At 53.9% G+C, this 21158-nt stretch overlaps 7 protein-coding genes across 7 annotated transcripts; 3 read left to right on the top strand and 4 right to left on the bottom strand.

Moving 5' to 3' along the window:
* Positions 1-1105: 1105 nt before the first annotated feature.
* On the top strand, positions 1106-3598 carry WHR41_08710 (uncharacterized protein; the record flags this gene model as incomplete). The annotated part of the gene is made up of 3 exons (XM_069377314.1): positions 1106-1162; positions 1214-3371; positions 3435-3598. 3 exons carry the CDS (start codon positions 1106-1108, stop codon positions 3596-3598), a joined length of 2379 nt encoding a protein of 792 aa, XP_069225666.1.
* Positions 3599-4819: 1221 nt separating this feature from the next.
* Positions 4820-8182, top strand: WHR41_08709 (uncharacterized protein; the record flags this gene model as incomplete). The annotated part of the gene is made up of 1 exon (XM_069377313.1): positions 4820-8182. One exon carries the CDS (start codon positions 4820-4822, stop codon positions 8180-8182), a length of 3363 nt encoding a protein of 1120 aa, XP_069225636.1.
* A 308-nt stretch (positions 8183-8490) lies between these two features.
* WHR41_08708 (uncharacterized protein) lies at positions 8491-10559 on the bottom strand (the record flags this gene model as incomplete). The annotated part of the gene is made up of 2 exons (XM_069377312.1): positions 8491-9770; positions 9830-10559. The coding sequence occupies 2 exons, from the start codon at positions 10557-10559 to the stop codon at positions 8491-8493; spliced, it is 2010 nt and encodes a 669-aa protein (XP_069225665.1).
* Positions 10560-11108: 549 nt separating this feature from the next.
* WHR41_08707 (uncharacterized protein) lies at positions 11109-13038 on the bottom strand (the record flags this gene model as incomplete). The annotated part of the gene is made up of 9 exons (XM_069377311.1): positions 11109-11281; positions 11337-11423; positions 11481-11578; positions 11632-11768; positions 11827-12184; positions 12240-12275; positions 12325-12402; positions 12454-12553; positions 12603-13038. 9 exons carry the CDS (start codon positions 13036-13038, stop codon positions 11109-11111), a joined length of 1503 nt encoding a protein of 500 aa, XP_069225663.1.
* A 1698-nt stretch (positions 13039-14736) lies between these two features.
* WHR41_08706 (uncharacterized protein) lies at positions 14737-16254 on the top strand (the record flags this gene model as incomplete). Its single annotated transcript, XM_069377310.1, has 3 exons — positions 14737-15147; positions 15210-16012; positions 16070-16254. The coding sequence occupies 3 exons, from the start codon at positions 14737-14739 to the stop codon at positions 16200-16202; spliced, it is 1347 nt and encodes a 448-aa protein (XP_069225664.1). The 3' UTR covers positions 16203-16254.
* On the bottom strand, positions 16156-19151 carry WHR41_08705 (uncharacterized protein). Its single transcript, XM_069377309.1, has 5 exons — positions 18553-19151; positions 18297-18496; positions 17793-18244; positions 17177-17740; positions 16156-17128 (listed from the first exon to the last, which is right to left on the bottom strand). Exons 1-5 carry the CDS (start codon positions 19052-19054, stop codon positions 16654-16656), a joined length of 2193 nt encoding a protein of 730 aa, XP_069225638.1. The 5' UTR covers positions 19055-19151; the 3' UTR covers positions 16156-16653.
* Positions 19152-19387: 236 nt separating this feature from the next.
* Positions 19388-21005, bottom strand: WHR41_08704 (uncharacterized protein). Its single transcript, XM_069377308.1, has 4 exons — positions 20513-21005; positions 20030-20460; positions 19808-19977; positions 19388-19755 (listed from the first exon to the last, which is right to left on the bottom strand). Exons 1-4 carry the CDS (start codon positions 20847-20849, stop codon positions 19443-19445), a joined length of 1251 nt encoding a protein of 416 aa, XP_069225639.1. The 5' UTR covers positions 20850-21005; the 3' UTR covers positions 19388-19442.
* Positions 21006-21158: the final 153 nt, after the last annotated feature.

The following is a 21158-nucleotide window of genomic DNA, read 5'->3' as shown; positions in this document are numbered from 1 at the left end:
TATGGACTTTTCGTGAGACAATAACCCTGTTAGATTCGCGGCAATAGATCATTCTCTCGAATTTTTCCCAGCCAAGTTTGACTGAACACAAAAAGGCATCTCGCTTATACAAGTATTCTGGGTCAGACCCACAAATTGCACAATCCTGCGGTCGCTTTTCGGCTTCATCATTGGAGAATGTCAATCTTCTCGACCACTCACCTGCCACTCAAGCTGTTCCGAACTTCATTTTCCAAACGAGGATTTCTTCGTGTACACAAATTCCTCACGGTCTCCTCGTCGCCATCAGTGAAAGATGGTAGCATCAAATACCGCAGAGATCTCGACAAAGCAACCCCGCCTCGATGAAAGCCTACAGGCACACTCGTCCACCAAGTCTTTCACGAAAGACTTCAACGACTTGTTATTGTGGTACACCCAGCCTTTGAGCTTCTCTGAATTGGTCTCGTATGTTATTCAGAAGCAGCCTCAAGCTCACAAATCTGACTTGCGTCTAAACTAGATACATCCTAGCGATCGGCGTATGCCTCCTGGTCTACTTTTGCTCTTGCCGCGTTTGGAACACGAGCGAAGTTTGTCAAAGCCAGACCAACTATCTGCTCTATGGCTTCGAGGTGGTGCTTGTTTCACTGAGACTCTATTCGAATCATCTGAGGCGAAAGATCGAAGATCGAAGAACGGAATTTGTCTAGCCACGAGAGCCGGAAGCTGCCTGCACGCATGGTCTTTCAGCAAATCGTTCGGGTCGACCAAAATCTAGACCGGGGGAGGTCTCCGATGCACGAACGCCTTTCTGCGCCTTTCCTTGCTCAGCTGTACTCGTAGCTGAGCTGTTCAGCCGAGACGCCCTGCAGGTGGTCAGCCAGTGGGCGTGGCGCAAGCAAGCCCTGCTTAAGCGATGCTGCCTGAGTAGGGAGAATGGAGCATGTAGTAGAGGCAGCGAGGCCGCTTCAGCAGCTGGCATGATGCCCTCAGCCTGATCTCCAGAGGTGCATCGTCTTCTCCATCGCTTCATCGTCACAGTGGCAGAGCAGCTTGTTGCAGTCCGCTTTGTATTTTCGTTTATGGCTCAATCTCAGTCCCGGTTGCTAAGCCCTTCATCGCGATGAGTTTCGGAGTATCAGTCAGCGACATAATTGCAGTGGGCGCTCTTGCAAAAGAGGCACGCGATGAGATGTATGGCACATAGCTTAGATGCTAACACAATCTTCAGGTGTACAAGAGGTGCTCCCAGGCAGGCTCGAACTTCGACTCGCTGGCGCAAAAGGTCGAGATTCTCCATGGCTGTCTCGAGATCACGGAAATCCGCATGCGCGATGAAGCTCCTGGCATGCCCGAGCAGCTGCGCTCGCTCGACGTCGCGAAAAGAATGTGCGAGGACACGCTGCAAGACGTCGAAAAGCTGCTCGCGAAATGCGACAGTCTCGGGACGAAGAGCAAACGGTTCATCGACCGGATGCGGTTTACGACAGCTGACATTGAGCGCCTCGAGGCTCGACTGGCATCTAGTGGATCGTATCTGCAGACCTGCAATGTCTCGCTGATACTTTTGTCGTCTCGAAGAGTGGAAGCGAAACTGTCTAAGATCGAGGCTGAATACAGGGATGATACGCGGCCCAAGTCAGTCTTGTCAGCTGCGATCATAGAGGGGACACGTGTTGATGAAGAAGAGATGATGGCCCAAGCCGAGGAAGACTTGATGGGTGAGGATGTACACCCGGATGCCATTGATCTATATCGTGAGGGCATCAGGAGGTGGATACTTGCCACAATCGACGAAGAAGATGCCGAGGAACCTCGAGATCGACCAAGTATTGTTACCGAACCCACAGCCTTGAGCCTTCGAACCAGAAAACCAGAAGATCGGCCAGAGCAGTTGGATGAAGCGCCCTTGCAGATCGGGACAACTGACGGAGACAAGGAGGTCATTCCAGACTCCTCACAGGCGGCAAGTAAATCCGCTGAAGCTCTCCCTCTGGAAGAAAGCGACAACTGGTATGGTCTGGGCTCGCTCGGCAATTCCGAGGCGCCGTCACGGGAAGTAAGCATCAAGTCGCATGCGAGCAAAGACTCACGCTGGCATCCGAGCAACGAGGAAGATGCAAGCTTCGTTGCGAGCATGATCTCAAAGCCGTTCAAAGTTGACCCAATCAAGAGAGACATGCCCCAAGAGCGGATCCTGTTTTACTTCAATCGTGCATTCAGTCAACTCGACTATCTCGAGCAAGGTGGGCGGAGTAGACCTGACGTGATCAGCGCCTGCCAAGATGCAATGAGAGCGACAAACTCCAGTCTATCTGCATACCATTGCGACAAGTTCATATACGAAGGAGATACGAACAACGATGCCACGATCGACAGAGAAGAGTTTCTTGGTAGCATGAATAGAGCTTTGCCGGCGGCGTACGTGACGCTTCGTGAAGGGATTATTCGTCAAATCTCATTTGAGATCCAACAGGCAGATGCTTCAGCCCGCGAGCGCCAATCCCGCCGTGTGGGAGCGACGACAGATTGCGTCCCGGTGCCCCTGCCTTGGGGCTTCCAGTATCTCGATGGCTCGCAAGTTGACTTTTACGATATAGTAGAGGGAAGCAGCACCAATGTGAATGCACCCCAGCCTTTACCACTTGGCTCATTTACTCTCCTCGCGCAGGAAGTCTACACTCGAGGGAATTGCATTCTGAACTCGTCCAGCGTCCGCTGGCTAGCGGCCCTTCCGCAAGACCGTCGCCTGGATTTCAACAGTACCTTTGACAGAGTGAGGAGTGTTGCTATTCGCTTCGATTTACTGTACAGAGACGGCAACGAGGCTGCGTTGAGCGATCTAGACGAGATGCTGGCGGTGCTCAACATTGTCCAGTCAGCCGAGCCCTCTGAGGCTATCAAAGAAAATCTCATTAGTCTTCGAAACTTGCGAGTGCGTTGTGAGAGCATCGGCCAGCTCATCCGAGGCTTCACTTGGAGACTGGAAAGGATGGAGAGCGAAGACCCACGATGCCCATCGCCGCAGACGCTCAAAGATGACCTCGCCGGGTGGGAAGGAGCGCACATGAACAGCTGGTCATGGCTGATTGCAGAATCCGCCAACTTGAACGCCGGCTGGGAGTGGGTCGTCACGCAGGTCCAAGAATCCCGGCAATGGTACTCTGGATTCCGCGAATTGACCAGTGAAAGCTCAAGAAGTTGGCAAGCCCCGCCAGTTTGGCACAACAAGCTACATTCGCAAGCCATAGAGATCGCGAGGTCTTTCGTGAAGGGCGTTCGGGAGGAGAACGAGCGCCGCAAGGCTGAGCATCTCAGACAGCCTCTCAAAATCATTATATCGGAATTGTCCCTGAAGGAAGACAACACACATATGCGGTTATTTCTCAGTAGATGTCAGCACACGCTGCTCATTCTCCACCTGACTCCATGTGAACTAACCTCATCGGCAGGGCAAAAGCCTCCTGAGGCCCTTCGAGCAAAGATCATCGTCACCGGAGGTGACTTGCGATCCGGAGAATCACCTGAACTAGGCTGTTGCTACCTCACAACAACCAGGCCCGAGAACCTAGAAATGTACGCATATACTGCGAACGTGACTGTGCATGGTTACTGATACGAGAACAGCTTAGTCTCACGCAATGCGACTATTCTCACCTTCGACATGAGACCACTCCGTGCAGAAGAGGACCCTACTGTTGCTGCGATTGGCACAGCTAGCGAACATCTCCCACTACTTCACCGAAGGGCTATATATATGTTTCGTATTAGGGATATTCCTGTCATCCCTACAGGTGAGTTTGCGCTCGTTCGGGACGCGCCAATCTCGTGACCTCCGCTGACTGTCGCTAGACGTGAGAAAATCTGTCTATGATATCAACGCCACACTGAGCTTTACCTGGAGAAAGGTCGAGCCTAGTCTCACCTTAGAGCCTGAGGGCCCATTTGCTTGGATGCGCTTGGTACAAGCAGATTCCCTGTCGCCGCAAGGTTGATGGGTGATTGCTAAGATCGTCGGCGGTCACTGTGCCATAGCCACAATGAGCATCAGAAACACGGGATGAACACGAAGTCACTGGCTGTTGACCCAGCAATTGGGCTGAGATTTTGGCCCTGAATATGCGAGATTACAGGGATATCGCTGTGCTTTGTTGAATAGTGAATGCGTGCGACCAATGATCACCCACTTTATCCGCGACAGTGTAACGCGACGATCGGACAGTCTAGATGGCGAGCGGGCGGTGATCGTCGTGGTGGACCTGCTTTTCCTGTATCCAAGTGCGACATGACGTTGTGTTTTCGCGATAGCTGCGTGAGGTGACATCACGCGTTTGATATGAGCGTCTGTAAAAGCAAGGGTCGTAATCGTGAGCCTACACGTGACGAGGCGTGTAGATTCTATTGTAGGTGAGGTTATGTCAGGCTGTAACGACCCGAGCTGGCGATGTCAGTGAATGTTGCAGGCGAACAACATCCTAGTGAATATAAGGTAATCTCCAGGTGTTTGTGAAGGTGGAGTCCGCTGCAGTTCCCGGCGCGCGGTGACGGCAGGCGCGCGTTGCCAGCCCAGCCGCCGAAAGTCAGATCCAGTCGGCTCCAGCCACAAAACGTCAGCGCAGCTCGACGCGCAGAAAGACACGCTGAAAGACACGCTCTCGCTAGCCCACGCGCCGTTTCTGCACCCACCGCCTGCAATTGTCGTGTCTCTGCCCACCCACGCTTCCTCACCGACTTGTCACCATCACCACATAATTTTATACTCCTCAGCAACGACAACAACTACCTTGTTCGCCTTTGTTCATAGCCAACATCCACGGTCGGCAAAAACACATCCAACATGCCGCCCAAGCGGACCACCAAAAAAGCTGAGAGCTCCAGCCAGCCTCAGCCCGAAGCTCAAAAACCTGCTCGCACATCCGGCCGCAAGAGGAGAGCCAGTGATGCCTCGAGTGTTCAGTCTGAGCGACCGGGCAGCAGCCAGGGATCAGTGACTGGCGGCGCTGCGAAGAAGCGCAAGACCAGGAAGAGCAAGGCCGCTGCCTCAGAAGAGCCGGAGACTATCGTCGAAGAAGAAGAAGAAGAGACGACTGTAACGCAAACACCCCAGACGGTCGCCTACCCGTCTCTGGACAATGACCTCCAAGCTGCGACTGCCGGTGCGGCGGATAACATGGTCGAAGATGGCGCAAGCGAGGTCGTCCACTCACAAACCCGCCATGTGCACTTCGGATCCGATGGTACTGTCGAGAAATCGACAGCCACACACAAGACGCCTCACGCCAAGATGGCTATTAAGCGTCGTGCTACTGAATCACCAAGCGGCACTATCAGCACAAGCCCCAAGCGCGGCTACAGGACCATTACCCACCGGACCTCCCTCCCTCCCACCCTTTCGCAAGAGCACCAGGAGTCTATCCACACCGTCCAGGAGAACCACTTCGTATCACTCCGAGCAGCACTGGACGACCGCATCGAACGCATCCGCCGCCGCATGAGCCGAAACCAGACGACCGAGGCGCCGGATGACCTAGGCGATCTCAACGACTTCCACCACCCGCAGAAAGAGATTGAGGATCTGAGGAAAGAGACCGCATTGAAGGAAGCCAGGATCAATGAGCTCATCCTCGAGCTTGAGGCACAGAGGCAATTCGGCATCGATGCCAACCATGACTCCAAGGCTGAGCAGTCGAAGCTTCGCTCGGTCGAAGTTGAGCTCGAGGCCCTCCGCAAGCAGATCCTGCTCAACAGAGCTCGTGGCCACTTGGACGACCTCGACGAGAACATGATGGTCATCGACAGCCAGGAGGAGAAAACTTACGCACAGCGTCGCGAGGAGGCTGCGCCCGAAACGCCTTCTGCAAATGGCAAGCGATCTACACTGCCCGGTGGGCTTCGAGCATCCAGTGGCGATCTGGTGTTGGCGACTCCTGGCCATCGTCAATGGGAAGAGGAGCGCCGCCGCTTCCAAGACTCGATTCTCGCTCTCAGCAGGGAGGCCAACGAGGCCACGACCAATCTCCAGATTCTCATGATCGAGCTGCAGTCCCTGGGCTTTTCCGAAGGCGATGATGCCGCAGGATTGAGCATCGTCCAAAGCATCCGCGACTCTTTTGAAGCCGTTCGCGAGCGCCTCGACCTCCTCCTTCCTGGAACAGTTCCCGAGAACGCCTCAAACGAAGAGATTCTCGATCTCCTTCTTGCCAACGTCAAGGAGTTCGCAGACCAGCTTCGCATCAGCGACAGGGAAAAACAAGAGCAGATCTCCCTCTCGACCGATCTCCGCATTCAAGTTGACAAACTCATCGATCATCTTGCCGCTTCCGAGATCCGTGTCCAACAGCTGAAGCAGCAATGGCGCGAGCTCGACGAGAGCTCTGATCGCAAAGAGCGTGAAATCGAGGATCTCGAGGCCGAACTTGAGACCATGGAGGAAGAGAAGGAGACCACCGAGACTGCCCTGAAGGCCGCCAACCTGCAGATCAAGAACTACGACACGGAAATCAACAATCTTCACCAAAGCACTCAGAAGCTTACTGTCTCCCTGCAGGGATACAGGGACGAGGAGACGAGGCTTCAGAACCTCATCACTAAGATGGAGAGCGACCACAGTGCGCTGATCGGCAAAATGAACGCGGAGCGTGAAGCCACTGTTTCGGATCTGGAGAACCGTCTCGACAATCAGTCTGCACTACGCGACCAGGCCGAGAAAGAGACCGAAGCAAGGCAGGTCATCATTACTGGCCTTGAAGCGCGCATTCTTGCCGTTGAAACCGAGCGCGATGCCCTCCACACTGAATTGCAGAAGGCCCAGGCGGACTTCCAGGCCGAGCGTCTCGTCCGCGAGCAAGCCGAGACCGATGCCAACCAGAAGGATGTCGAGGTCAACGATCTTGAGACCCGCGTCACCAACCTTGAGAACGAGCTTGATACTCTTAGCGCCGAGCTTGAAGAACTCCGCGCCGTCAGCGAGTCTGAGCGCCGCCAGCGTGAGGCCGCCGAGACCGACCTCGACGACCGCAACCTTGAGATCGAAGAATTGAACAAGAAGCTGCATGAGCGTGGTACCGAGGCCAACGGTCTCCGCCAGAAACTCTTCGAAGTGCAGCAGCAGAACAGCAACAAGATCAACGACCTTGAGAAAGCTGCTTCGGACCGTGATGCCCAGTACCAAGAGGACTTTGCTCTGGAGCTTGAGAGGCGCGAGCATGCGGAAGACGTCGTCCGTAAGCGTGATGCCACCATCGAGGAGCTGCAGACCAGCCTCAACGAGACTGAGGAGAGGATGGCGGCTCTTCTGGCCCTGCGTGATGCCCGCATTGCCGAGCTCGAACAGGAGGTTGTCGAGAAGGACGCCGAGATCAACCGTCTACAGGACGACCTGCGCTCTGTGGAGTCCAAGCTCAGCGTCCAGATAACCGAGAACCGGGAACGCAGCGATGAGCTCGAGGCTTCCATCCAGTCAACGCAAGTCACGATCAACAACCACATTGTCACCATCCAGAACCTCCAGCGCGAGGCCACCGAGACCGCCGACCTCCACAACTCCGAGATGGAGGACCGCAACTCGGCCATCGCCTCCCTTAACCACAACGTGGCCGTCCTCCAAGGCCAAGTCTCCGACCTCGAAACCGAGAAGATCGGCCTCGAGTCGCGCGTCAACGCCGAAGCCGAGGCAATGCTCCAGCTGTCCTCCGAGAAAGAAGACGAGATCGACGCCCTCAAGCAGACCATCCGCGACAAGCAGTCCAAGATCCTCATCGTCGAGGAGAAGGCCGTGGAAGCCGACCGCCGCTGGCAAGAAGTCCTCGAAGCGCGCGACGAGGAAATCAAGCAGATGCGCGAGCAAGCTGAGACCAGCACCACCACGTACGAGGAAGTCAGCATGCAGCGCGACAGCCTCAAGCAGCAGTTCCAGGCCTTCATCCGCCGCTCTGCTGGCGTTATCGAGGACCTGCAGGCGGCTCTCGAGCACGCTCGCGCTACTGCCGCTACGGAAGGTGATGCGCTCAAAACCGAGGGCAACGGCCTGCTTGAGGAGCTCGAGGGCATGGACGAGGTCACTGAGCTGGTGTCTGCGAAGAAGACGACCGTGCAGCACTCTTCGGCTAGCCAGCAGAAGAAGGGTGCCAGCAGAGGTGGCAAGAAGAAGAGAGTCTACGACTCTGGATTTGGTGTTGCCAGCGATGAGGTTGATGCTTAGGTAGCATCTTCAAGGATGCATCTGAGAGGGATGAAAGACTTGCGGTGATGACCTGGCCAAATTGGCTGTTGCATTCTGTTCTCGCCAGGCCAATGGCGGAGATCTGTCTCACCATCCGAGGCCTTTGGATGTTGCCTGTTATTTCATTTGTCTTCTTGGGCGTTTTGTACCATTCATTGGCGGGCATGAAAAGCATATTCTGTGCATGGATCAGATTGTAATGCAGAGCGAATAGAAACGATGCTTATTAGTCTAGATGATAAGCACCACGAATTGTACTGAATCATTCTTCACACATTCCAACCATCTCATATAGGGGCACTTACTATCCCGCTCTTTCTATACTTGCTCTCCTCCCCTAACGCATCGACGTCAACATCGCCACCATTCTCCAATATTGACCGCAGATCCCTTTCACGACAAGTCCCTACATAGCCACAAGGCCTCCCACGAACATCCCACCCGGTCCCCTTCCTACTCGCACCCCAGACCTCCACAGCCAACGTAAACACCACCAGCCCAGTCACAGTCGCAATCAACTCCAACGAATTCAACCGGTCCCCAGCTAACGGCAAGCAAAGCATAACAACCGCCACTGCAATCCTAACGCCCAACCTCGACCTCTTCCCCAACCTCATCCCCCTCAAATCCCTATGGACATGCGCCGCCGAAATCGCCGCCATGCAAAGCAACGCAATTCCAAGTCCCACGCAATAAAACCACCTAACCCCCTGCTCAACCTCTCCACTCCCCTCCACTGCCCCTACATCCTCCTCCCTCTCCACCAACATCCCCTCCGCCCGCATGCCCTCAAAATCCGCCGCGCGAACCAATTTAGCCAGCGCCCCGCCGCCCAGTACAAATGCCATGATGAACGGCAAGTGCGCGAGCGTCCAGAGCATCGCGGACGCCTTCGCGCGGCGGATAGCGTGCTTGCTCAGGCCGGAGGCGTCGAGCTCGAAGTACAGCCAGTTGAAAGCGAAGGGCTGGATGAGGGCGAGGAGGGCTTTGGCGAAGAGGGGCGTGATGGTCGGAGCGCTAGACTGGTACAGCAGGGCGACGACGGTGTAGCCGAAGACGAGGGAGACGAAAGCGTTGGTGCGCTCGACGCGGTGCTCGATGTTGAGGGCGGGGTGGAAGTCGAAGAAGCGGGTGGCGACGGCTCTCAGCGGCGCGATGTGCTGGGCGAGGGTGATGAGGGCGATGTAGGAGGTTTGGCCGGCGATTTCGAGAAAGAGAGCGGGAAAGATGAGGGCGAGGCGGGAGGGGTAGGAGACTTGGATGCTGCCTATCCAGAGGGCGGCGGTGCAAAGGGAGATCAGGGCGTAGTAGAGCATTACGGAGCGGACCATTGGGACGAGGCAGGCGACGAGGACGAGGTAGGCGGTCATGTACAGGCGGGCGGCGAGGTAAAAGCCGATGAGGGTGGCGTAGGTGTGGGAGAAGGCTTCAACGATGTTGGTCGTGTAGCCGAAGAGGCAGGCGAGGAGGATGAGGATGGAGATACGTTGGAAGATGTCATCTGTTTCGAACCAGGCGATGATCATTGCCATGTCATTCCAGATTTTCCAGGAGAGCGTGAAAGTGACTTGAGCATCGCGATCAGCTGGCCGGAACGCGTGCAGAGAAGATAATGAGTTGACTTACTGATGAACTTCAACAGTGAAGACCCCGTTGCATGCTCCGCTGCTGCATCGCCGTTGATTGCGATAATGCCCACGTATAGTAGATCCACAAACAGCTCAAAACTACCAACTTCCTCGCTCGTGCTGGCTCTCCAAAGGATACCCTTATGAAAATACTGTCTGACCACCGGCACTTTGAAGAGCTTTAGAGGCGGCGCTTCCATCTCTTCTCCCTCTTTCAGCGAGCTGGCACTAGAGCGATTCGACCCTTCACCGTCATAGCTTCTGATCCTGGCTGAGTACCCAAACTTATCAAAGTGACCGTCCAGCGCAACGCCTCTCTCTGTCACGCGGCCGAGTTCTCGACTCAAAGCATCAAGCTCGCTTTGCACGCTAGCAAACTGCTGCCAGACCTCCCCGTGCTGGCCGCTTAGCTCTACGCGGCGAGCTTCATGGTGGGATTGAGATTCTTGTACCGCGACAATATGTTCTGGCGAGCCGGAGATGCATACAGAGAATGGTTCGTCCCCAGGGAGGGCTGTAGATAGGCGGCGTCGAAGCTGCTCTGCTTCGACCGGAGAGTCGGCGATGTGAAACCTGGTCCCGTTGGGATGTAAGAAGTGACGGATGCGTTCCCGGGCTTGCAAGCGGTGGCTGTGGTGGTGCGTGGGAGCTGTACTATTAGCATCTCCAGCGCTCGAAATAGTGAAGCCAGCAGCTTTCTCAGGGTCAATGACCGGCGTGTTTTCCATATTGTATCCTCCTGTATCCAGATAACAATGTGGCCTGTCTTTACACAGTGCTCCGCGCAGAGTAAGCTATGAGTCTGATGCAACGGGGGGATCAGTGGGCATATAAGGTGGCGGACTGCAGGATTACATCGCCCCGCTTGATTCGCTGTGGCCAAGATACATTCAACCGAGTGCATGATGAGGGCTATCCGAAGGGAGGTTCTGCTGATAACGAAACCCATTGGTGGTCGCGTGCAAGTCAGCAATTGGTAAGCTCGGGTAAGCTCGCAGCTTATTGAAGCTTAAACTCACTTGCTCGCTTGAGACATATGGCCAGACCAAATTTGTGTCTCGCAGAAAGCTCCTCTCACTGCACTTCACGGCACTACTAAGCCTGTAGTTCATGGTAGTAGCACGAGGTTACTTGCTAGTGTGTCGGGCGAGACTGCAGTCAAGGGATGGTGGCATCGTTAATATGGTCACTATCATCCTGTGAGATGATCCTTCATCCTGCACCTCGATCTCATATTGCGCGCTTCTCAAGTCTACTGTACCGTCTGATAACACTTCTCACTCGTCACACTGGAAGACAGGATCATAGTAGTCTCCCGGAACGACCAGCGCGGGACCCGTCTCGTTTCCGAACAGCACCATGTTTTCATCGGAGCTGTACTCTGGCCACGTGAGACCCAGCCCATCCATCGGCGCCTTCAATGAGTCTGCCGCAAATGAGACCCAGAACCCTAGCCCACGTTAGTTCGAGCAGAATTATCATAGTTTGATGAAAGGAAGAATCACCTTCCATGGAAAAGCTTGTCTGCCATTCAAGCTCTGTTGAGTTGCCCCGGAATTCCCAGTGGGTGCCGAACACAAGCGGGATATCAGCTGGCAATGACAGCGTCAGCAACCTCATCTCGCGAAAAGTGGACCTGATGAACGAACAGCTATGCATGGCTCCTAGCCAGTATCGTGGAGTGATGTTGGAAAAGTTTCCAGCGCCGAGATATCGGTACGTCGGGAGGCCATGTTGCACTCGGAGACTTCGTGGTTGGTCAGTACTCAGAACATGTGGCAGTGCCTGTTCTTAACTCACTCGGCTTCTGTCTCGGTGCCGCAACCAAAACGTTGTGTAGCGGGCAATGTTTCATTTTCCGTGGGCGCTACCGTTTGGTTCAACTCGAAGGAAGCAAACGCAGCGCCTTCATTGACGGTGTTGCCAACAATCAGCGGCTGTCGAGGTCAGCACTTGCCATACAATTTTACAGTGTCCTGAATGGGAAACACGCACCACTTTGGCGACTTGATCGGTCTCATAGCGAGCAGTATTGTTCGTAAAAACCGTGACATTGTCCGCAGCAGGACTGAACCTCGGAACACCCTCGCCGTTCCTAATGATGTCGTGCAACTCGTTGTTGTCCGCATCTTGCATGCAGGACAGCTCATCTTCAGCGCTCAAATCGCCACAGCCGAGCTGCTCTGCCAGTACAGAGAAGGCCGTCGTGTTGAGGCCATTGAGCTGAGCAGCGGTGCCAGATTGAGCAACGATGCCGGTCACTATTGGATCTTCTGGGTTCGCATAGCCGTATGAATTGGCCGCGTTCCCTCCAGCAGATTGGCCCCAGAGGATCATGTGCTCTGGATCGCCGCTGTTGTGGAATTAGTTGTGAGGCGCGACTCGGCCAGATCTGAATAACGACCTACCCGAATGCTTCAACATTGTCACGCAGCCATTCCACGCTGTACATCGGTAAGCATGGGTACTGATAGAGACTCGTAGACCGCTTACACAAGTCTGATATCCTCCAGGCCTGCATTGACAGGAGCAGCACGAGCACCAGGATAGCCCCAAACGCTCAAGCGATAGCTTTCAGAAAAGTCAGTGTCCATTCGACCGAGCAATGCCATGATCACCTACTTGAATGTGACAACAATATGCGACTGTGTCCTCTGCACCCAATGATCTGGGACCTGGTACGGAGCATGACCTCCGCCCTCTTGGAAGCCACCACCACAGACTAGACATAATCAGCGTCAAGTCTAACAGGAACCGACCTTGTCACTCACTCCAAATGATAACGGGGACCTTCTTTTGGTGCCTCGGACGTCTGCCAATGGTGTTCCGAGGGCCCCAGATGTTTAGATACAGGCAGTCTTCGCTCTGGGGATCCGTGTTCTGAAATTCCGGAACTAGCTCCCAGAAGACACCAGCACCTGGACCACCATTCTGCATGCAGATGGGTTTGTACTCGGTAGTTTCGATATTACCGGCGTGAGTTGCGGGTTTCGGCGGAAGGAAGCGCTGGTTGCCGACCGGTGGCGCTCCGTACGGGACTCCAAGCCACTGCCTCACGTCAGGTACTTCTGGATCAACAAAGCCAGTGAAAGTCCCAGCTTTGGTTCTGGCAATGAGATCATGGCCTCGCGGTCCTCGACCTCTGTGCGGCGTCGCTAGAGCACCGGAGACGACCAGAGAGGCTAGGAGGGTTGAGACTATGTGCATTGTCGATTTCTTTCCGACAGAGGATTGGCTTGTTGCGTTGCAAGCAGTGATTGATGGATAAGACCATCTCACTTACATGGCTATCACACTTCAAATACCCTTCCCTGCACAAGACGTATTTTGCCAGCGCTGGAGTTGTCCCGCGAGGGGTCGAAGGAGGAGGCCCGGATAATGTCGAGGGTCTTCAAATCGTTGCACTTGACTAAGGCTGCATATCGTAGCGTCATACCTTCGCCCTGCTCCTCACAGGTACGCTTTCTGCCGCAGGGAAGTATTGTTTTGGGTGAGTTCACAAATCTGCACACTGTTAAAGGTATGTCGAGGCTGGTCTAGAAACGAATTCCAAGCTTTCTAGGGTTCGGCTCGAGGGCTAAGTGCGCAATTGGTTAGGGCACAGTATAGTTGAAGATGCATCTATGTTTTGATGAACAGACAGAAGATCGATGCTTCGTTCCCCGCATGCGGCGGCAGAATTTTGTCGATCAATGCATTATCGGGACATCATCTTTTTGCCGGAAGGTTGTCTCCGCATGCCAGAGACCAAGTCGTATGCATATTCATGTCAGGAACGGACTTTAGCCAAATTCACGACGAACGTGCAAGGGGAGAGCTGGATGGCCATGAGTGTGACCAAGGAAAGCCAGAAGTTCATGCTGGTCACCACTTTTATTATGTGGAAATTTGTGGCCTGCCAGCTACTCATGTAGCCATGAGTTCTCAACCGGAAAGTCGCGTTTGGGAAGTCTAGGAGGGACGATAGTACGGTAACATACTAATTATGTTGAAAAGGGCACCGTTCTCGGCGTTTAAGAAGGCTTTCCCTAATCCATATCGAGAGTGAAGTGCTATCATCTCCTATAGGATTCGGGAACGTGATGTTCACCAGAGAGAGAGCCATGCCACAAATTGTCGGACGACTGGTGCGGCACGGATGAAAGTGTCTCCGCATCTTCAACCAAAAGGACGTCATCAGTCGTGCGGCTTCACAAAGGGGAAGAAGAACACCCAAAGTCCTGATTAGGTACCTGGCTCGTCTCGCATCACGCTCATTTAGAGACAGGACGCTGCTCTCTCGCGTGAATTTACCTGCGACAAAGCTTTGAGTTGGCTGTCGGATCGCTTTGTTCCGCCGGTCTCTAGTCGGGCACGCAGCTGGTTTCGAGCGCGAGAACCGGGACGTCTACTTTGCCTTTCGTGATGAAACCCGAACAGAATAGCTGGTTTGGGCTGAGAAAGGTAGACACCTTCCACAAGCTTGAAGCTCTAAGCATCGTCATCAGTGATACCTGCTCGGTAAAGGTGAGTCTAGCCCTTACCCGCGAAGAGCGGGTATGCACCACCGCACTGTCGGAAGCGGACCGTACACCTCACATCCGCTATCTCAGCCCATCCGAAGGCGCAACAGCCACCCGCAGGAGCTCTTCGAGGTCACACGCGTTGCGATGTAGACGGAAGGACTGGCATCGGACCATGCCAGCGGCTTAGAGTGTCGGAGGATGCTGGTCCCACTCCTCCGACGATAGAATTGTGCTATATCATTCCACGAAGACGGTGTCTCGGTCAGCTACTGCACTCCATCATTCTGAACACACAACTTCTCTATACCCATCGCAAGATTCACTGCACTCTCATCGATACGCAAGTTGATCGCGATACCTTCACTTACTCACACTGATTGATCCACAACGCTTGATCGCCATGGCCGTCGGCTGGAGAAAGCTCAACGTTGGCGTGACCGGCGGTGGTATTGGTGGCATGTGTGTTGCAATTGCACTGCGACGCGCTGGCCACGAAGTAACCATCTACGAACGCTCAGATTTCGCCGGCGAAGTCGGTGCCTCAGTCTCATGCGCGGCGAACGGCACAAGATGGCTGCACGAGTGGGACATCGATGTCGCTAAGGGTGACCCTGTCGTCCTCAAGAGGCTGATCAACCGCGACTGGAAGACGGGTGAGCCAATCAGCGAGTATAGCCTTGACGACTACGAGCAACGATGGGGCTATGTCTACAACATGTTCCACAGACAGTACATGCACGCCATGCTGAAGGACAGCGCACTGGGTGAGGAAGGCAAAGGCTCGCCTGCTAAGCTGTTGGTCAACCACAGAGTAAGTCCACGATCGTCTCGACCATCAATATAAAGTACAAGTAAGCTGACAACCTCCCGTAGTGTAAAGACATCGACCTCGACACCAACACAATCACTTTCGAGAACGGCGTCATTGCGCAACATGACCTGATTATTGGAGCTGATGGCATCGGCTCAGCAGTCCGCAATATTATCGGCATCCACCCCACGAGACGGCCAGCAGACCAGCAGTGCCTCCACTGCAATGTCATGACCGATGATGCTGTCAAAGCCGGCCTTGTGGACTACTCACTTAACGAAGCTCTCGAGTACTGGGGAGGTCAGGAGGGCAAGTGGGACAAGATCGTCCTGTCCCCTTGCAACGGTGGCAAACTCCTCTCCTACTACTGCTTCTTTCCTCGAGACCAAGGCGACTACGTAAACCAAGCCTGGGGTGCCGAAGACCGTCCAGTCGAAGAGTTGCTGAAGCCCTACCCCGAGCTTGACCGACAGGTCTTCGGCCACCTTGCCATCGGCAAAGAGATCCAGCCTTGGAGGCTTTGGATCCATGACCCCTACCCCTACCTCAACAAGCAGCGAGTCTGCCTTCTCGGCGACGCCGGCCACCCTATGATGCCCCACCAAAGCCAAGGTGCCTGCATGGCAATCGAAGATGCCGCTGCGATTGGAATCCTGTTCAGCCCAGCCTACTTTGACGGCAACATCGAGCAGTCGCTCGCAGTCTATAACAAGGTCCGCCTTCCGCGTGCCACCAGGGTACAGTCGGCGGCCGCGAAAGCCGCTTACAATATCAACGAGCGCATCGGCTTCTCGAACAACAAGGACCTGCCATTCTACAAGGTCGAGGACCAAAAGAATGTGTTGACGATTGAAGAAATGAATGCGTGAGTGACAATTATCCTTTGCCAAATCCAAGATGCCCTGCTAACGGATATGCCCAGTTATGACATGTACCGTGATATCGAGGAGAAGCTGGCCGCTGCGAAGGGATCGGGCTATGCTGGGAACTTCATCTGCGGACTCCCCATTGGACTGGAGTTGCCGAATGGCATCGTGATTGGTGCTAGTGCCTGAGATAACCCTTCGTCAACATCATGTACTTAGCCTCAATGAACTCTTTCTGTCACTTCCGTCCCAAAATACTATATCCGACCTCGCCGCACTCATACAGGTTTGATTCTTGATAGTGCATTGCCTGTCATAGCAGGACACAGTATCCAAGATGGAGATGCCGTCAAGACCCAAGGTTTCTTGAAAGGACTTTCCCAAACTGGTTTGCCTGGCTAGAAAATAGAAGGTCGAAGAACAGTATCCAAGGTTTTAATGTCTTGCGTCTCTAGATATACCAATGGACCGAAAGTGGGTTGTGATAAAATTTTGGGAAAATAACACTATAAGTGCGGCGTCAAAGGCTCAAACTCGTTCCTCCAGCGAATGCTCCTCCGCCAAAACATGCGTCGTTACCAAGTCAATGCGTTATTCGTATCTTGACCTCAGGGGAGAATGTTCAACGTGAGACCCTAGATCATACTCGAAAAGGAAAGTTGTCCCAGTGAGATATGTTAACAGTCTCCCAGTCGATGAAAAGCTCCGGGTCCAGCACTCCGCCGCTCGGCCATTGCGACGGAGTGCCCATTAATTCCGGAAGATCGCCAACAGCAGCCAGCGCGGAGTCGTCCAAAAGTGCGCTACTCCAGACGTTGTTGTCATCGCTCTGGCGGTCGCCAATAGTGCCTGCACTCGAAGCGGATGACCCGAGGGAGAAGAGCCTGGAGACATAACGGCTCGCGCGACTTGGCTCGGTCCGGGAGCGCTGCTCTGCGATTGCATTGGAGAGAGATGTGAGGATTCCGAGGTAGTGGTTCGCTTGCGGACTGCGAGCGGCAAGGAACTTGAGGACTTGTTTGGCGCTTTCGAATGCACGTTCGACATCAGTGTTGACGGTGGGTTTGGCGAAACTTTCGACCCCGAGGACTAGACCTGCTGCAAATACGAGTGCCCTAGGTTTTATTAGTGATGAGGAAGTATTACGTCGAAAATTTGCTTACTTCATGATGCACATATTGCTCTCGAGTAGGCCAGCATCGAGTGCTTCGACGCAGGTCTGGGCCAAGAACATAGCAGCATCGAGGCATGCCTCGCTCATTGCTGACTGTTGGTCTTTGCGTCCATTTCGCAAGGTGAGGCCCGAGATGAAGACTGGTCGGGTGGCAAGCATGACCGCGAAGTAGTATAGACACGATACATGGACGACCCCCACGGAGCCTTTTGTTGCTTCCATGGTCATGTCGCCAAGAGCTAGTGAGGTCCAAGGAGCGGTTTGGCTCAATGATGGTGAGAAGTCACGTTTCCAGGCATCGATAGCTTGAAGCAGCTGTTCAACAACCTCCGGTCTGACATCCTGCTCGCCGTAGAGCTTAGTGTTGATGTCGTCGATGATGGAGACGATATTGTATGCAGCAGCCATACAATTCAAGCCGTGATCCTGGCCGGATGAGAGTGTGCTCAAGATGGCTCCGAGCTCCTCGGGGATGCCGATTGTGGTTGCTGGACGGCCAAGCAAAGAATTGACGAGTTTGTCACCGACGCGACAGGTCATCCAAACACGGAGTCTAATAATCTTGGTCAGTATGTAAGGCAAGGTGGATGTGTCATCTCATTGACCTTAGCTTGTCATTTTCATTCAACGCCTGCTTGCCGGAATAAGAGCTTGGACTGTGCAAGCCGAGAGCGATCGCAGCGCGGGCAGCCACCGACAGATACATGTAAGCCGTGTTTCTTCGACATTCACCGAGCATATAGAAAGCCATCAGAAGGTAAGTTCGGACCATGTCCAGGTCGGGATCTTGGATCATCTCAGATAATGCCTGACGTTGAGCGCCACGGAAGAAAGCCCGTCCGATGTTCTGAGCATCCTCCTTGGAAGTGCATTGTGCACCAATCGCGATGACAAGATCCAGACTCGCGCGACGCAATGGACTGATTTGAGAATCGGAAGGGGCGTCCGTACCGCCTTCGTTGAGGTCGTCGATGCTAGTCACGAGAGGGCCGCTACCACCAGTTTTTATGCAGGTCTCGAGGTCTGACGGGTCAAAGATGTCAATGAAAGCTTCCGTCTGCGCAAAGTTAGTATCTCAATCAGTATGCCGCCGCTGCGGTGATTCTTACAACCGAGAAGTAACACCGCAAAAATTGCAACTTCTGCTCTGCCGTGATCTCCATAGCATCGACGGTAATCTGGGGGGCGTCAATCTCGAGCATCCTATCATTCTCTTTACTGTTGGTGAAATCTGAAGGACCGATCTGCCCGGCCACTACTCGTCTTACTGTTTGGAGGAATGCTATTGAAGCGGCAGCTCCGATATAGACTGCACGAGTTAGTCTTGACCGAATATCGTCATGTGACAATGTGTCGATCCCATACCTCTCTCTCCATGCGAGCTCAGTAGCATGCGTGGGCCTGGTGCAGCAAGAGACGAGTCCTGTCCTACTGACTTGTCAGATGGCCTTGGTGTTTGGGCCGAGCCCTGGGCCGCATTACCAACGCTGTCATCATTTTCTTCTCGAGATTCAGATGGCGACAATGGTCTGAAAGCATCCGCTGCGTTTCCGCTTTGGCCATGGCTAAGAGTCGGTCTTAATTGAGTGGGACTGAGTAGCGCGGCACTCGTAGCATCCTGTGCGGAGGAGACGGAAGCCTGAGAGACCGAGTTCCAAGATTGCCGACCAGCACCAGCAGCTGCGCGTTGAGTCCGTAATCTAGATCCTCGCGGTAGGTAAGTTATGAAGCACTCGTCGTGTAATCCTCGTCGTTGACACTGCGTGCAAGGCGCTGTCCCGCTGCATTTCTTCTTGGTGTCTCGACAGAAAGAGCATGCTTCCGCCGCTCTTTGTCGCTGGCTCTCGTGGACCTTTGGTCGCGGCATGAAGCCGGAGTCACTGTGTGCCCGAGTCTATGGTGGGAGCAGGACGGACGTTTCTTCTACGCCCTCTGTTGCGCACATGTTTGGTAAGATAAGGTGGATGGCTCGCGTCGGTAGCGGACGAAGTCAAATCTGGGACAGGGTATCTCTCCGACATATCTCCGCAACGCTAAGACTATCGCGACCCGGGGTAAAGCGGGTCAGCTGAGGGAGGAGTAGGTTTAGGGTCAGTGCAGTTTGGTTGCTCTCTTGCGATCGTCTGGGCAGATACCTCTCACAGTATGTGCGAGGCTCCGCCTAGCCGATGATATCGGCAAATGATCAAGTGATAATACCTCGCTTATGAATCATGGCTATTCATTCAATTACGCGATCTTATCCAGAACTGCAGCTAAACCGTCCTCTCTCGCACACTGTACTTGAACATCTCGTTCGAAGGCACCGACTTACGATTGCGCAGCTTCTCTGCCGTCTCTTTTCCGAGCACAGGCACGCGATACTCCACCTTCGCGTTTTTGGATGACAGGACACCCTCAGGCAGGGGATGCGGGAACGGCAAGTACTCTGGGAGCAGACCGAGTTGGCGCAGAGCAGTGCCTTGGTCCCACGAGATGTGTTCATGGTACAGCCTATCGCCTCTGATGTTTACCACAGCTGTGAAAGGAAGCTCTGCTTTAAGATGCGTCGGCGGAACGCCAGGAAGCCTTGGAACGTTAGCAGGACTCGATGAACTTTCAGTGAGGACACGGTGCGTACAGCCAATCAAGTTCCCTGTCATGAGTGAACTTGAAGATGAACTCATCAACGACGCGATCGATACCGATCGTGCGACTGACGAGATCAAGGGATGTGTCTGCCGAGTTATTGAAAATGAAGTTTTCCCGGTAGAAGGTGGATAGATTGCCTCTCCCGATACCGCCGGTCAGCTATCGAGCTCTGTTAGCTTGTATCACATACGTATCTGAGCTTCTCACTGACCGTAGGGACATGATTGACGTATGGTTCTTGTACCATGGTGCTCATGGTGTGCTCAACAGATCGATCTGCGAATTCGTAGTAGGTGTGCTCCTCCCAGATCTCCTCCAGATCAAAGTACGGTCCTCCCATTTTCGGCTTCAAGAATTCGAGGTTCCTTGTGTGAGCCACAGAGTCTGCCATATAGTCAAAATCTTTGTCGCCAGCCAGAAACCATCGGTCCCGGACCGAGGGATAGTAGTAGTCCTTGCCAGTCCTCTCGCCTGGCTTGCGAGAGCTTTGCTTGGTAGGACCAGCCACATGCCGTAGAAGAGGTCCATCACCGTCTCCAGTGCCCGCCACATCTGCCTCATCCACGTAAAGAACACTGGCAACGATGCCGGGGAACTTTGTGAGTGCCGGTGCTGCGGCAGTCCAAAGCTGTTTCGAGTGGCCTGCAAAATCATTAAGCACAGCAAAAGAAGCTGAGGGATTTTTAAGACTCACAGACAAGCCCAATCTTGTCTTTGGGTTGACAAGCGTCGCACTGTTCGAGTGCTTTCACGCCCTCAGCAAAGATTGCTTCAATGTCTGACGATTCGACTGCAGTGGCAGAAACCTGGACTACAGCATATCCCTCCTCTGCCCACTTCAATACCGCTGTAGGTGCATCATCGCGCTGTGTCGCTTGCTCATCGTATGCCTCCGGTGTCGTTAGGACGATAAGACCAGGTCCAGATCCCAACCTTGTCAAAGGTGGCTGTAGAGACAAGCCAGGCTTCAAGATCTCTAGCTTGGCCGAAGGCAATGGCTTGGGAGGTTTGGTAATGTCCGCGAACGGCATGATGGTGACTGATGTGCAGACTGCACGGAAAAATAGGCTGTAAATCTTGGAAATTGTAGTTTCCTAGGCCTTGTTGAGACACTGGACTACTGTCTTCCAGTTGTGATGATATGAGTTTATCACCTTTCCCGTGGTGGTAGCCGTCTGTTTCCGCTCAGTGGCAACGTTCGGACGTGTCAGATTAACTTTCAAGATGTGTCGATAAGGACGGAGCGGCAATCGGAAGCCCCCCTCGCCGGTCGGGCAAAGCACCTCGGCTGAGGTCCACGCAACAGCGGACCAATGGGCTTGTCTGAATGGTCATACCGA

The sequence above is a fragment of the Cladosporium halotolerans genome (assembly GCF_011745625.1).
Source record: "Cladosporium halotolerans strain TM138-S3 chromosome Unknown Sca48, whole genome shotgun sequence".
NCBI lineage: Eukaryota > Fungi > Ascomycota > Dothideomycetes > Cladosporiales > Cladosporiaceae > Cladosporium > Cladosporium halotolerans.
The sequence above is the reverse complement of the archived record's forward strand: the minus strand, read 5'-3'. Positions and strand labels throughout refer to the sequence as shown.